Source organism: Eptatretus burgeri, chromosome 16 (assembly GCF_056783735.1).
Source record: "Eptatretus burgeri isolate ZD-2024b chromosome 16, Ebu_testis_v1, whole genome shotgun sequence".
NCBI lineage: Eukaryota > Metazoa > Chordata > Myxini > Myxiniformes > Myxinidae > Eptatretus > Eptatretus burgeri.
The window spans coordinates 60,171,406-60,188,610 of record NC_140976.1 but is presented as its reverse complement, the minus strand read 5'-3'; the positions used below and the strand labels follow the sequence as shown (position 1 = coordinate 60,188,610).

The 17,205-nt window shown below is 43.8% G+C and overlaps 1 protein-coding gene across 5 annotated transcripts; it reads left to right on the top strand.

Moving 5' to 3' along the window:
* Window positions 1–572: 572 nt before the first annotated feature.
* LOC147011153 (chemerin-like receptor 1) lies at window positions 573–17,002 on the top strand. Of its 5 annotated transcripts, none has more exons than XM_085859849.1 (3): window positions 573–896; window positions 4,530–4,856; window positions 12,422–17,002. In XM_085859849.1, exons 2-3 carry the CDS (start codon window positions 4,669–4,671, stop codon window positions 13,470–13,472), a joined length of 1,239 nt encoding a protein of 412 aa, XP_085715975.1. In that variant the 5' UTR covers window positions 573–896; window positions 4,530–4,668; the 3' UTR covers window positions 13,473–17,002. The 5 variants fall into 5 exon arrangements, with proteins under 5 accessions (XP_085715975.1, XP_085715978.1, XP_085715976.1 ...); XM_085859850.1 differs by lacking the exon at window positions 573–896 and adding an exon at window positions 1,382–2,310; XM_085859848.1 differs by lacking the exon at window positions 573–896 and adding an exon at window positions 1,382–3,853.
* Window positions 17,003–17,205: the final 203 nt, after the last annotated feature.

Genomic DNA, 17,205 nt, shown 5'->3' with positions numbered 1-17,205 from the left:
AGCCATTTGTTGACACTTTCTCTCCATTTATCCCATCTTACAGACGTAAAATGTTTCACTTCTTCGTTCGCTTCATTGTCCTGGTGAATAATACACGGGGGATCGTCTATTGGCTGTCGAGGGTCACGTGATCCGTGTGGAGAAAATTCAAATGAGAGAGCGCGGCGAATGCATCGATTTTCAAGATGAAAATACACAATAACTGCCGCTATTTGAGTGGAGAACTTTTGGATACGTATGTATTTGGATATAAACTATCATATTATCAAGGTTTTGTTTTGTCTACCCCCCCCGCCCCCCGATGAGTGGAACGAAACCACGATACAGCTTACGGCTGATGGCCGATTGCCGAGAGGGGGCCTCGCGGTTCCAGTCCTCGGTTCGTAGTTCTTGTTCGGCTTTTTCACCGTTGACCCTGTTTACCTGTTTCTCTTCGCGCGCGAAGCCACGTGGAGGGACAACTGGGGTTTCCGACGGGGGAAAAGACTCCGCCCCTAAAAGGCGGGCCGGAGGATCCTGTCCAATCAGGACGGACAGTGGCGCGTGCTTCGCGAAGCTCCGCCCCGTACGAAGGTATTCTTTTTTTCCCTGAGGTGATTTTTTTTCGGAGAGGGTCGCGTCGGATGAACGCTCGTGGTGTCTGAGAGCAGAGCAGTGCGGGAGCTGTGTTTGTGTGTTTCACGAGGGAGGCGGATAAACATCCCCGAGCACGCTCTGAGAAGAAGTACTGCAGTTCTAGAGAGGTCACGTTCATCGTGGTGGCTCTTTCGGGGAGAGGAGATCCGTGGACCCCGATCTCCGCCACGAACCACGAGTCCGCCACGTGCGACTGGGACCAGGCCGACGACCATTGGCAGGTGCCGCAGCACGGAGTACCCCCTTTCTCCGACGGCCAGGTACCCATCCGGACCCTGACCCCCAGCTCGTCTCTCTCGCTCTCATCGGCTGGAGGGTCCAATAAAGATCTCTGGGGTTTCGTGTGTGCGTGCGTGTGTGTGTGTGTGTGTGTGTGTGTGTGTGTGTGTGTGTGTGTGTGTGTGTGTGTGTGTGTGTGTGTGTGTGTGTGTGTGTGTGTGTGTGCCCGTCTTGTAAGTGGAACTGAATAAGTGTTTTTCCACAATTATAAATACTTCCTGCATATTCCCATTAAGTCTCTCTTCTCTTGTCTTTTATTAACTGTAAATAAATTATGAGAAATGTTCCCAGGTCGTTTCCGTCCTTTCTTTATTTTGTCCAGCGCTGCCTCCCTTTCCCCCTCCCGCCGCGCTGCCTCCCTTTCTCCCCTCCCACCGTGCTGCCTCCCTTTCCCCCTCCCACCGTGCTGCCTCCCTTTCCCCCTCCCGCCGCGCTGCCTCCTTTTCCCCCTCCCACCGTGCTGCCTCCCTTTCCCCCCTCCCGCCGCGCTGCCTCCCTTTCCCCCCTCCAGCCGCGCTGCCTCCCCTTCGCCTCCCCCCTCCCACCGCGCTGTTTCCCCTTCACCTCCCTATCCCCTCCAAGGGGGAAGGGATACCGTGCTGTGGAGTGAAATAATGTGTGTACTTTGCCTGAAGGGTAAAGGGTGGGCAGCTTCTCTTCAAGCCCACACTTGTTCCGACCTACTTGAGAGAAATTTTATTGTTGACAAAATTGTTTTGATATGTGGAAATTAAAACATCTTTGTGGGAAAATTAGATAACAGAAAAAAAAGTGATGCGGGAAGCAAGAACATACCCTGCTGTGAATTTACCTGTTTGTCAGGCCGTGCACGAGATTTGCCTGAGAAGGGGGAAAAGAAGCTGGAGGCAGCTCGTCTTTAAAATAGTGGACAAACTGGTTTTGGAAGAGAAATATATTTTTTGCAAAACTGAATGAAATAAGGAAATTAACGTTCGTTGGAGAAAAGGGTTGAAGCTTGAAGAATTGGTTGATTTTTGTTTGGTTGATTTACAAGTGCAAAGTAATCAATGGTGAAAACGACAATTCTTTGAGCATTACAAAGCTATTCTGGTATTATTGTGAATGGTTAGTTTGGTTGCGGCAGTTTGTACCATGACATGTTTGAATGAGGAATGAGTTAATGTGAATGAGCTTGGAATGATTTAAACCACTCACGTTGGTGAAAAGCATTTTCTGTGTGTGACGGCTGTGGACTCTGGACATAATGGATGCGTCAAAGCCGGACGTGGAGACTGGAATGGATGTTGGAGGTGAGGGGTCACCTGGTGCCGGGAAGCACTAAAGATGAGCAGAATTGACATCCGGGCGGCCGTGCCGAGAGTACCTTGCAGCATGTGAAGTTTGTTCATCCTTGCCCCACAATTTGCAAGCATGGTATGTGAATGGAGGGTTGCACAGTGAGGGGTGTTTTGCGGAGGTGTTTTAAAATTACATGTCAGAATGTGGAATGGTCTTGCTTGGGTCGCCATGCTGGTTGGCGAACCGGGCGGGTGATTGTGGAGCTCCTGGTGTTATTGCTGTAGGGAGGTTTGTGTTCAGGTCAGAGCATTCTGGACCCTCCATGGTTTGTAGTTAATTCGAGAGAGGTGTGCGAAAATATCTATTTGCTTCATTTGATCAGAGCTGAAACGGCAAAGTGCATTTCAGGAACGGGTGTGCAAGTGGAGTGTGGTCAAGGAATTGGCAGTAGACATATGCGTGTCTCGTGAGTTCTTGGTGCAGGACTTCGATGGGAGATGAGTCAATCAAAATTGGGTTTGTTTCCATGTTTGGGGCAAGCCTTGCTCAGGTGAGCAGGTGGTGGGTGCAGGTGAGCGTTTGCATCAGTGGTGAAGGTAATGGTGTGATGTGAAAATACAAATTTGCATACATAATATATAGATGGTACATCACTGCTCATGCGATGAGTTAAATTCGCAAACAAGCGATGCATTAACGTGAGTTCAGCCCCTCGGATGGACGTGATTGGATTGGCCCGTCTGATAGCATTGGTTCATGAACATTTAAGATCTCACGATATCCTTTGGAGAGAGTGGGCAAGTTATCGCAGGCATAATGCAGAGTGAGACATCGTCCGGTGATCCGAGGTTGAGGTCAATCATGTGTGTTCTAATGAGTTTGTTTGAAAGGAAATTTTACCGTGGTATCTCAAATTGCACAACTGGAACTTGTGCGAGTTTACTTCGTGCTTGTGGATAATTATCGCAAAGGGCCCGTGAAAGAGATAATTGATAATTTAGCAGAGTTAGAAACAATTTCCAAAAGTTAAACGTTGGTTGCAGCCTCACAATGAAAATATAAAAATATGGCAGAATGAACTGAACCCCTGTACTGTATCGCATACTACCCTTTCGGGGGCGCTGGCTCTCAAAGGTCATGGAGTGCCGAAGGCCGGGTTGCAGCATGCAATCTCGCCAAGGATAGAAGCATTCCAATATATACGGATTCCTGATATGTGTACAGTATGACACATGATGTCAGGACAATTTGGAAATAAGAGGGTGTATAATATCGCAAGGTATGCTAGTCGAAAAATGGTAAATTGATCGTCGAAGCTACTATGTGTAGTTAGTGTTGTCTGTTAATAATTTTATGTTGCACTTCCGGATATAAGCAACAAACTTGGCAGGTGGTTAGATATGATCATAATAAATAAATCTAGAAGGGGAGCCAATCGAAAAAATGCCTTATTTTTTTAATTAATCCCACCGTAAATTATGGGTGGGGTTCTGTCCTTTTTGTGGTGGAGGAATGGGGCACACCCTGAAAATGCTTCACATTTCAATAGAGGAAGCGCACTTTCTCGAACAAAATGGAGGTCAAAAGGTTGTTTTTCGGCGGGATTTTAATGCAATCAAATGATTTTCGACGATTTGGATTCGATATTCATCCTGTTATGGAGGAAGATTCATCACAGGTGAGTGATTTTATCTGTTGGACGAAAAAAAAAAGTGATTATTTGAGAGCTTTCAGCCTAAATATGGCAAATTCATGCGCGTTCATTTTCGATCGGTACGTCATGACACAGCACAGTCGTCCGATGCGATGTCAGTGGCATTTTTTGATTGGGGGACTGCAGTGCCGCAGTGGATGATGGTGGTTGAGAATGGGGGACTGTGGTGGATGATTGTGGTTGGCTGGGGGACTGCAGTGGATATTGATTGTGGTTGGCTGGGGCACTGCTGTGGATGATTGGGGTTGGCTGGGGGACTGTGGTGGATCATGGTGGATCACTGGGGGACTGTGGTGGATGATGGTGGTTGGCTGGGGGACTGTGGTGGATCATGGTGGATCACTGTGGACTGTGGTGGATGATGGTGGTTGGCTGGGGCACTGCTGTGGATGATGGTGGTTGGCTGGAGCACTGCGGTGGATGATGGTGGTAGAAAGGGGACTGAGGTGAATGGTGGTAGTCAGTGCGGGACTAGGGTAGATGAGTGGAGTGGAGTGGAGTGGAGTGGAGAATTGTCAGTGGAGGATTGGGGTCTATGATGTGTTTTACAATGAACACAGTACATATTGTGTAGTACATGACATGTCTACCATATTGTGTTTGGGCTCTGGACTGAAGAAATGACTTATTACACTTCCAGATTCTGAGTCTCGTCGCTGACATCCAATGGAAGAAGTGCATCATCTGCCAGCGGAAAACGTCTGAGTCACTCAAATGCCCCACCAAGGACAAACAAGGCCAAGACGCTGTTAAGAAAACCTACGTGAATTTCCTCCAAAATGTTGGCGTTAGATTCTGCAACGTTAGATTCGACCGAGATGATCTGTCTGCTTTTGTCGAGAATGAAGCATCGTGGCACAAAACGTGCTCCCTCAAGTTCAACAACACCAAGCTGGACAGGGAACGAAACAGGCCGTGCAAGAGACCAGCGACACAGTGTGCCAAATGTCCTTGTACAAAGTAGTGAGTGAGTAGGTTTCTCCAATTCCATTCTTGTCATAGATCCCAGAGCCTCGAAATGTACAGTGAATATTGTACATTAGGCTTATCTCAGGTAAGTTTTCAAATCGTATTTAAAATCAGTATATTTGGACCAGTTTGGAGGTATAGTATGATTTTTGACTTTTTGTCTTATTCAATGACAGTAGTTTCATTCAATAGAAGTCCACTGTTTTGGGCGCATACTTTTGTGTATGGGTTTGAAAATGTGTTTGACCTCGTTTTTGGACACATTTTCTATTCAGAATTTCCATTAAAAATATTTTGTGGCGATTTTCCGGAAAAGGTATCCTCCATATCACAAAGGAACCTGTTTTATATGGAAGGATTTACTTAAACAATAAATTCCGAGTGAACCAAAAATGTTCAGTTCGTGTGTTAAACGCAAAATTAGTTTATTTCATGTTATTTTTTTATGGTAATAAGAGAATACAAAGGAAAAAAATGAAAAAAATAGGAAAATAGAAAAGTGATTTCCCGAGTGATGATGTAATCCAGACTCATAAATTTTACTGATTTTAAAAGGCCATTAGTGGATGATTAGTGAACCGCGTGTACCCAGTGGGCAGTATGGTTATGGAAAATTTTAACTGTGGAAGGATTTCATCGGAATTTAGTCAACACAATAGCATTTCAATTAAATTACTTCTTGTGGATACAGTACACAAATTACTCTACTGTAACTTGCCCATTTTCTAATTTTTGGTATCTACTTACGAGGAAAGACATGTTCTGTAACGCTACGATAATTTCTCCATTATATCGTTCAGTTGGATTTTGAATGTCGCCTCACGTCCTGATATGGTGAGTTTGGTGGACATCTTTGAAAATGGTGGCCAAGGGGTCATCTGAGGTCAGTTTCAGTGTCATATTCGGAATCCTCGAGCTCGATTTAGTGGGGTTTGACCGAACCAGAAATATGATTTTTATTCATTTGTGCGAGTTATGATGGTTCGAAAGTGAGTTTGGCGGCCATCTTGGAAAATGGCAATTTTTTAATTGGCTCCCCTTCGAGATTTATTTATTATGATCATATCTCACCACCTGCCAAGATTGGTGCTTATATCCGGAAGTGCACAATATTATGTTAACAGCGATCTAACGGGCCTCACTATTGCTGACAAGGCCGTCTGTGTTGTATTGGAGGATATTAAGGTTACGTGTGTGTTTCTGGAGTTGAGGTGGTTGGGGCCCTGGGTTGAGGAGAAAGGGAGGATTGCCAGAGGGAGGTCACTCCCCAAATAAGAAAATAGATTAATTAATGAAATGACGTTTGTTGTGGATATGCGATGCATGTGTGAGTGTGGTGTTTGAGTATTTGTGTGGAAGATGAGGAATGGGCTGGTCCATGGGGACTGATAGGCGCTCTGACCCTGACCGTGCTGCTCCGATGAATCCGAGCAGCAGGGAAGAGTGGGGAAGATTTGGTCCCCCGTCTTGCATTGGTGGGGGGGGGGTGCAACCACCACGCAGAGGCATCCCCAATAAGGACTTCCTGTCGGGTTGTCCTCAGTGGTGTGGTGTACCTGTTTAATCAACAATTCTGAATATTTCTCAGCTTGGAAAGTGTCAAGGTTTGGCCACTTAATTGAAATAAACAGCATACCAGTTAATAGAAGCCCAAAAGGCATGAACCACCAACTTGTAGGCAAGCGTCTGATGAGAAAGAGAAGATCCCACTTGCAGACACCGATAAAGACTAATCTTCATGAGTGATCTGTCTGACTCTGTAAAATCCTCTTTATCTATTTTTCTGATGACTCCACCCACTGCTGTGACATCCTTCAGATAGACAGGCAGCAGCCTCTTCTCTCTACAGACCTTCATGTAGTCATGATCTGGTCCAACACTTGGAATATCTTATGCCCTCACTATTATTTCAGCATTGTCTCTCTGAAATAAGTCTGGCAAATCCTTCCATTGATAACCTTCACAAACCTCTTGGAGTTTAGCCCGTGATTTATCTTGGGCAAACCACGTATCCAACTGGGCATCCTCTGCAATGCCGAGTCTTTCCTTGGCAAATCCAAACTTTTCACAACTTATGGGATCTTCATTTGCAGCTTGATGGAATACCGATTTACTCTTTGAATGGCACCCCTTGTAATTATTGATAGTGTAAAGACCAAGGCCCTCAAAAATCATTGGCATCTCTCTTGATGAAGCTGAATTTCTGGGTCGTCTTCTTCTTATTATTCTTCTTCTTCTTCTTCTTCTTCTTCTTCTTCTTCTTCTTCTTCTTCTTATTATTATTCTTATGATTCTTATTCTTATTCTTATTATTCTTCTTCTTCTTCCATTGTCTGAGTGTACGGCTGTCGCACTGATGCAAATACCTCTATAGGTTTGAGCAGGAATTTGGAATTTAATTTGTTCACGGTGCTGGCGATAGCCAGCCAACTTGTCGTAAAGGACACAGTGGGATCTTTAACGTCCACCAACTCATGTTGTCAGACGACACAAGTTCGACATCCATCGGAGAATGGCACACACATTGATAAATTGCCCTGCCTGTGAAACACTGGGATGACAGTTTAAAGCTGTGCTGAGATTCAAACCCAGGCTAGACAGTTTACAGGTGAGTGTGCCTATCTCTAGGCCATCCTCCCAGCCCTCTGGGCCTGTTATTCCACACTACAGACAGGTCAGTAGGTCTTTTTCCTCTATTCTACTGCCTCTATTCTGGTATAAACCCCAGCTCACTTCCTTCCAAATTTCCAGTTTTTTTCTTCCTGACACTTTGCTTCTGTATCCATCTTCTCCACCCATGCATCCTCCCCTGCCCCTCAGTCATCTTCATACTCATTGTTTGTTTGGGTCTCCCTCTGTTTTGTCCATCAACTCTACTGTTGGTGTCCATTCTTCTGCCCCCCCCCCCCATTTTCTCGACTGTTTCTTTTGTTCTGTTGCTTCCTGATCCGTTCAATGTTTTAGCTTTACCACGAACCTTGACTCTGTACACATATAAATATAAAGTATATCTGTGGGCTTTTCAAAATGGGTAAGAAAGTATTTTGATTTCAAGACTCAGTAAAATAAAGTTGGTTCTGTGAGGTGGGAATGTCCTGCCAATATTTCTCTTCAAATTTTTCCGAATACTCCCTCTCATTTTTCAACCTAAATCACGAGCATCAGACGTGAACAATAAAATGAATGTTGTACCTGTTCAGTCTCAAAAGTGAGTGCGTGATGAGTCTAAATGCAAGAAAGAAGAAACGCATGCAGAACAAGAAGGGCACTCGGTGGAGCGCATCACTCCACCATGTAATGCCTGATACACGAGAACATATCGGGTCCAATACATTTTTGAAATATCATGCTGTGCAGTACTGTATTGTTTTTGGCTGTATCTCTCAATGGTGAAGAATCACTAAAAATTCTCGTAGTTGGATCCGGATTTTCACCAAAATCTAATCAGTTTATCCCTGTCACACACCGAACCTGTCTACAAAATTTCATCCGGATCCGTCCACAACTTTTTGAGATATCCTGTACACACAGACAGACAAACAAACAAGCAGACAGAAAGGGGTGAAAACATGACATCCTTCACCTTCGGTGACAGAGGTAAAAACAGACAAGGAATCCTGAATATATTTTGCAAACAACTTCCAGAGACAGGTGCAAATGACAGATACGACACAGGAAAATGAAACAAACAAACACAGCCCCAATGATTGCAAAGAAAAACAAGTCTGAAGACGACGATGGTTCACGAGCGGCATTTGACATACGTAGATTGTTTCAGAAGTCAAGGACGAGTCAATGTGCTAATTTTTGACCAAGTTATAAAAATGATCAACATGATGTGGTAGGAGTGACGGTTATTAGCTGCAAAATGTGGAAAACCCGGTTTCCTTCAACAACTTTCAAAATTTGATCTTTGCATAACCTTAAAAGGTCACAAAACAATGTTGTGGACATTAAAATAAGGAAACAGGATACGTGCTATAGCTTATTGGAGTTAGTTCATCGAAGAAGGTCGAAAACTCGGTTCGATTTCCACAACTTTGAAAATTTGACCTGTGTCCTTTAAAGGTCAAAGGTCAAGGATTATGACCTTTGGTGCAAAACTTCCTCCAGATCATTCCAGGAACAATATAACGTCATATCGGCTATATGGCATTTCACACTCCTCGGATTATCCATACTTTGATGAAATCAGCGTAAAAACAATCTTGAAGGGGGCGCCACGTGCAAGGTGTTCGAGATAGAGCAAAATGGTTTGAACACTTTAGGTGGGGAATGACCTCAAGATTATGCATAAAAAATATTGTCATCCTAGCTCTCAAATGATTTGATTTTTTATGGGCGTTCGTATTATTTTTTACGTCAAAATTCGCAATTTTCTAAGTTTTTGACCTTGTGACCTTGACCTTGGGACGAAAATGAAAAATCGGACAATGACAAGTTTTAGATAATTCATTTTGCTATTCAAATACCGAAGAACCCATTCCATTATGTCAATTCCCGAGGGGAAGATAGATTTTTAATCCGACTACCCCCTAAAAATGGCTATTTTTGGGCGTGGCTCCGCCCACAATGGGCGTAGCACGCCTTCATCTAGGAAAACACAACTAGACATTGATATCGAACACATAACCAAGTTTCATCAAGATCGGATCAAAGCGCACGGAGTTATGCTATGGACACGCACACACAGACAGACACACAGACAGACACACAGATGGACATAATGAATATTGTGGTCACTCTGGCTGGTGCTTGTGAACCAATATAACTTGGCAAACCATGTTTATTTGCAGCATAATTACACTGCATTGGAAAACTAGAGAGTTCAGAGAACACTGAGAAAGTTCAGAGAATACAGAGAGTTCATAGGAAAGTAGAGAATTCCTAAAACGCCGAGAGAATTCCAAGAACACCAATATAATTCCTAAAACAAGAAGACAGTGCAGTCTTGAGAAAAAGGTCACGGAAAGGGTTTTTAAAACTCTTGCTTTGCATTTCCGAATATATGATCTATATTTCCTACGAGCAGTGATATTGTTACTAATCTGGAAACCATGCACACTCAACATTCAGGTCCCAAAGTTAGTTATGCGGAAAGTACGTGTGAGATCGGTGCCTTTCCTTTTTGTCTCGTGGGAGACTCGAAAACGTGCGTTGTGACGTCTTTAGTTAGGTTATTACATCATCCATCTACATCCCAAACATCTACCATCCCATCGGCGCGACCCAACCAGCCCATCACGCTCCATCCCCACAGACGAACTTCTCTGGTATGACGATTTTCTCAGGGCAGATCCTGTTACTCTGCACGAGCGAGGCCACGTGGCCACGAGGAATATTCCGGGTTACCGAGCAGAGGCCATGGCTCCGCCTCGGAAGGGTGCGGCCGTAGGCCAATGAGGGACGGACAGCGAGATTATTCTCACCAAGGCCCCACCCCGTGTGGGAGGAGACATAGCCCCCGAGCAGTGCCAGAAGAGGGGTGGAAAAATGGGAGCGGTGTGGACGGAAGGTTGTGTGTCGTTGTCATTGGCGCGAAGAGTTCGGTGGACGAAAGGAGCCGTAGTTGTTGTTTTGCGCTTGTCGGTGGCTGCACGGAGAAGGCGGTTTTGTCGGTACGTGGACGGATCGGAGTACGAGTGCCCCGAGGATTAGCCACGCGGGTTCCGTCCCGAACCACGAGCCTGGCACGAGCTCCCGGACCATGCCCCGACGACCATTAGCCACCAGGTGCCACATTTCCGAGCACGCTTCCCTGCGACGGCAGGTACTCTTTTACTCTGACCTCCAGCTCGTCTCTCCTCACGGCTGCGAGGGGAACAATAAAATCCTGGTTTCTTTTCTTTTGTGTGTGCATCCGTGGGCGCCGTCTGTAAGTATAATTGTATTAGTGTTTTCCTTTCATTGTACATTACATTTCTTTATTCGTGATCACTCTGCTCTGTTTCTCCCTTCCCGATTATTATTTGTAATAAACCCATGTTAAATGTACCAGCTCGTTTTCTGTGCTTTCCTTCATTGTCCTAGCAAGGTGCTTATTGAGAATTAGTGAAGCCGTTCGTGACGTATATTGTTCATTTGGTCCGGCGTGGCTTTGGTAACTTCCGCTCGGTTACGCCGGATCCGAGTCGGTGATAGCGACTCAATTCGGACAAAGTCGGCCGAGGGTGTGGTTTCCCCGGTAGTTGGACGGTGTGAGTACTCATGTGAATTGGAATTAGACAAGTGGACCCGACTTCACGCCGTAGAAATATTGGCAACCACAGTTCTCTAAGTGACCCGTGACCTTTCGGAGTTGTCCGAGAGTCACGACCTAAATTCCGGGTGTTCGGTGGGAGATGGCTCTACTGCTCCACCTAGTGGTCGATTATCACCACCGAACCCCAGCCCACAACAATATTTGACTGAATCTCGATATTGTCCACTGCAAGGAGCGGCAAAATGACGTAAAATTTTGTCCAAGTACATGCTGCTACACTGGAGGTTTTGAAAATGGCAAGAAAATGAGTATTAAAGTATATTATAATTGAATTGAAATGAAATCAAGGTTTTCAAAGTTGTTGAAAAGAAACAAAACAACTTTTCTTTTTCAGAAGTTTATCACCATTGATGAACTGTCTTTTACACCACATTATTTAACATGTTACATTAGTTATACGTGCATGTTGTTTGTGTCCTTTACGCGTTGCCTAAAAACAGTAACTTTCCTGTTTGGAATGATTTTTAATTTTGTTTGGCTGCCAGACAGACCGACAGACTAAACCAATCATCTCACGCCTCTGTGCATCGGGATGAAATGAGATTCCGTACAATTTGCCATTTTCAGAGCCAAAGCACTGCTCACCTCGAGGTTCATGTTCTGAATAGTGTTCCCATTCATGTTCCACATTATTCAAAATATAAAATTTAATTAAAATTCAGTTGTTCCTCCATCATCGACAAACATTTGTAGGCAGACAGATGGACAGAGTGAACCAATTGCTTAACCTCGTTTTGTGCTCCGCATGCAGAGCACATGTATAATTGTACTTTGAAGGAGCACACAGACAACAACAACAACGTGTCATAAAATATCCTTTTTTCATAAAATATCCATAAAAAAAAATGAAAACAACATGTGACTTAGTTCTGAAAACGAACTACGTGTCTCATGGTTGTTACCCCAAGTAATACCATTCCTTCCTGAACTTAATAGAAAGGACTTTGGGAGATTACAGAAAAATCAACACTGTTTCCTCTTTGCGGAATTTAATTTGTCATATCATTAGGAACAAGAACGTCTGAACACAACAGACAGACAATACCAACATTATTATGGGATGTTTTTACAATTCCTTTGCATGTTGAAAACAATGTGATTTATTTTCTCCACAATGGTTAGGATCTATGAAATGATCAATTTCTGGACATGGGGCAAAGATAAATATAATTAAAATTTTGAGTTTGGATTCATTCTCTTTCCTTTATTGATATGCTTGTCCTCAAACTTTATTTAGCTTTTCACTGAAAAGTGTGTGTGTGTCTGCGTTACTCACTGATAGTTTGTTTTGTATATTCCAGATTGACCATGGCAGTGGAAACCAACACAAGTTTTACTTTTCCTCTGACTTATTCGTCTTCAACGTACACCGGTGATGCAGAAGAGCAGACAGGCAATCATCATCGCATCATCTCCATTGTCGTGTACGTTATCATTTTCATTGTCGGAATGATTGGAAACTCGACAGTCATCTGGGTTCTTGGTTGGAAAATGAAGAAAACGGTGGTCACTTTCCTCTTCCTCATGCTGGCCATTGCTGATTGCCTTTTCATCCTCTTCCTGCCTTTCACAATCGCACATGCCATCATGCTTTACCACTGGCCTTTTGGAACAATTTATTGCAAATTGCATTCCTTCATCATGTTTATAAACATGTACGCCAGCATTTACTTCCTCACCACCATCAGCATCGATCGCTACCTGGCTGTGGTGCACTCGTTGAAATCGTTGACAATACGAACTCTGCACAATGCTTATGTTGCAGCAGGTGTTGTCTGGGCTCTTGCCTGCATTTTAAGCCTTCCAGCCCTCATTTTTCGAAATACCTACGAGGATGAAGATAAAAACATTATCTGTTTTCTTGATTATGGAGATTTTGAAACCGCTGTCAAAAGAATTACAGCAGTGAACATAACTAGAGTTATTTTTGGTTTTATCATTCCATTCACCATTATACTGGTGTGTTACACCTTGATTGCCTTGAAGATAACACAAAGCCAAGTGATCAACAAGGGGAGATCAATGAAACTGGTCGTCATCATTGTTGTGACTTTCTTTGTTTGCTGGATTCCCTACCATATGGTGAGCCTTGTGGAAGTGGTATCGTATCAAACTAAGGATAAGTTCCTTTTCAATTCCATCAACTCTGTTTATCCAGTAACAGTGAGTATTGCCATTGTAAACAGCAGCATCAATCCAATCCTGTACGTATTCAGTGGTCAAGATGTGAAGAAGGTCCTTCGACCCATAATGAAGGCAATCGAGGTGGCCTTCACTGAAGATACCCGAGAGAGCCAACTGTCAGAAAGCAAAGCTGAGAAGTTCGCTCTTTCAAACACACACACAAGTTAATTGCAAATATGAACAAAATGTTTATTCTGGTGATGTAGTTGGATGAGTTGTTTTCATTAACTTCCACCATCTTGCTACTTTCTCCACCCAAACTAACAAAGTATACACCTGCATGTTGAGAGTACACACGAACACGCACACGCACGTATATATGTCATACATACTGACTTGACTTTCTCTCTTTCTTGCCATCATTATAGCCAACCAGGCCTGCACAGCATTTTTATAAATGACTCCAAGCTTGCTGGGATGCTCTTTGCTTAATTAACACATGGGCTACATCTGTGTGGAAGCTGTTTGCTTGGTGTCCCACATTTACCCATGTTTCCATTTCTTGTCCAACACCTGTTCTTCTCAACATGTGACATGATTCACAATCCCTGCAATTATTGGTGTCTGGTGATGTGATGTCAAACACCAATGATCATTATTCTCTCCTCACACATCCTGTTTTATTAACACTGGCTGAGGACCCACCCAATGATCGATCTTGTTCCAAGCACGCAACATATTCTTCTGATGCATAACTTTATTTGGGCAGTGTGTAGGCAAATGACAGCTCTGTATAGGCAAGAACATAACCCGGGTTACGTGCATGAAGTAAAAACATACCGACTGCTTATAATTCAAAACACCTCACGGCACTGGAAAACATGGGGACAGGTATACTGCACTGTAAATGGTGGAGACTAGTAATAACATCCCTCACCTGGAGGCGGCGCTACACAATACACATCAACATAGAGAATTGGGGTCATATTGATCCTATTTAGCAATTCTGGATGTAATCAGTCCAGAAGTGTAGGATGAGTAGCACGACAAACAAACAAATGAAAAATAATTCACACAGCGACACTTGGCAAAACAGAATAAAGTAGAACAGCACTCGCTAGAGCGCATACCTCCGCCAGGCTGAACAGTTCACATTTTATATCCCACTGATGGGCTGGATCTGAACCAAAATCTAGTCTGCTTGTTCTTGTCACCGAACCAACTCACCCACTCATAGTTTTGTCATAACTCGTCCACAACTTTTTGAGATACCATTATATTTTTATATATATATATATATATATATATATATATATATATATATATATATATATATATATATATATATATATATATATATATATATATATATAGTTTTTGGCCCTGACTCACTTTTAGAAATTAGGACTATGTTGACTGTTTGACCTCAAAAATAATTGGTGATTGTATTTCGTGAACTGATGTGCAAATCCTGTTCAGATTTCAAGTCAATTGAAGAAAAAGTGAGGATTTTAGAAATTCCACATAAGTTGTTGACCTTTGGCTTATGTTTACCTCAAAAGTAATTGTTGGTTGAATTCAGTAAGCTGATTTGAAAATTATTTACAAATTTCAAATCAATCAGATGAAAAAAATGAGGATTTTAGAAGTTACACTGAGGATGTTGACCTTTTTAGCCGATGTTGCCCTGAAAAATGTTTGGTAGTTGAATTCAATGACCAAATTTGCAAATCTTCTTCAAATTTCAAGTCAATCGGATGAAAATTGAGGATTTTTGAAATCTGACCTGTGTTGATCTCGCTTCGACCATCAATCGATCATTGCAGGGACAGCGGATACAATCCCTGAAAGTTTCAGAACGATCGGATGAGTGGTTTGGGCTTGAGACAAGCGGACAGACGAACAAACACTGGTCCATGAATTTTAGTGAGGATTACATGTTATTATGATTATTATATTACACAGTATTACATATATTTGTTTAACAAAAAGGTGGCTCTCACCTGCTCATTTCACTACCAATGCCAATATGTCACTACTCACTTGCACATGTATTCCAAACAATGGAAATAAGGGAAGGTTTGTGGAATTGTCATGGAAAGATATTCTCAAAATTAAAAAAAATAATAATTAGCCTTGTTAATTCAAAGATTAATTATCATTGTCCACATTCCTCCCCTTGCCCTCATTCCTCCCCTTGCCCTCATTCCTCCCCTTGTCCTCATTCCTCCCCTTTTTCTCATTCCTACGCTTGTCCTCATTCCTACCCTTGTCCTCATTCATCCTCTTGTCCTCATTCATCCCCTTGCCCTAATTCTTCCCCTTGCCCTCATCCCTCCCCCCTTTTTTGTATACATTGTCGAGGCTCGTATAAGAGCTAACACACAAAACATATAACAAGGGGAGCAGGAGACGAGGGGGTGGGAGAGGGGAACCCATAACAGTTAGGAACAGAGACATTAGGAGATCTATGGAAGAGAGAGAGGGATGTGATGGGGGTAAACAAGATGGGACTACAGGGACTTTCAGGAAGGAAAGCATTGAATTTGAAGGAGGTGGGTTTAGGGTGGATTAACAGGAGGAGAAAAGATCTATGGGGTTTTGGATGGGGGAAGATATACGATGGTGATGTACAGCTGTTTTGAAGACCTGGAATGAGGAGTGGGATTAAAGAGAGCATTGGAGTTTCTTCCAGAAGTGGGGAAAAAGAGTGGAGGTGAGCCGTCATTCTTGATTTTGACAGTTTCACCAGAAGGGGGTTGTTGGCAAACATTGAGTACCCTGGAGAAATATGGGGGGGTGGACGGAGCATGGGGGTGGGGGGAGGCTGGAGAGGAGACGTTAGAAGATAGAAAGACCACCGACCTGCCTGCGGTGAGAAAGTGAGAGACCCAAAGACTCGGCTTCATCATGGGAGATACCAATGATCATTAAAGCCTTGGTTCCCACAGTGTGAAGCCGATCCAGGTGTGAGGCGGAAGCACCAGCTTTGAGGGAAGAGCAGTACTCCATCAGGCTGTGGATCAAAGCTTTTTTATGTGGTTCGGAGCTCAGGTGGGCCAAGGAAGGACTTTGTGTAATGGAGGATGCCCAGTCAGCGAGTGGCTTTAGAGGCCAGCTTGGAGATGTGGCTTTCCCATGAAAGAACCAGGTAAATAGTGAGACCCAAAAGCTTGAATGAAAGGATTTCTTCAAGAGGATTGTTGAGAAAGTAGATGGGGGTTTTTTTTTCCAGATGGTCCCTTCAGAGAGACATCGTGAGAGTTGAGATATGTCAGGATTGAAAGACATATTCGAAGTGTTTGACCAGCTTATGATGTTATCCAGGTCTGCAGAGAGTGAAGAGGCTGCTGCTTGCCGATCTCAGGGATGAGAGATGTTACGGCAGAGGGTGGAGTCAACAGCAAAGAGTAAAAGAGGATTTTCCAGTGCGTCGGATAGATCATTGCTGAAAAACATAAAAAGCACAGGGCCCAGAACACTGCCTTGAGGGACTCCTACTTGAACAGGAAGAGGAGATGAGAAGAGAGAGAGAGAGAGAGAGAGAGAGAGAGACGCAGAGAGAGAGAGACGCAGAGAGAGAGAGACGCAGAGAGAGAGAGACGCAGAGAGAGAGAGACGCAGAGAGAGAGAGACGCAGAGAGAGAGAGACGCAGAGAGAGAGAGACGCAGAGAGAGAGAGACGCAGAGAGAGAGAGACGCAGAGAGAGAGAGACGCAGAGAGAGAGAGACGCAGAGAGAGAGAGACGCAGAGAGAGAGAGACGCAGAGAGAGAGAGAGAGAGACGCAGAGAGAGAGAGAGAGAGAGAGACGCAGAGAGAGAGATGCAGAGAGAGAGACGCAGAGAGAGAGAGAGAGAGGCAGAGAGAGAGAGAGACGCAGAAAGAGAGAGAGAGAGACGCAGAAAGAGAGAGAGAGAGACGCAGAGAGAGAGAGAGACGCAGAGAGAGAGAGAGACGCA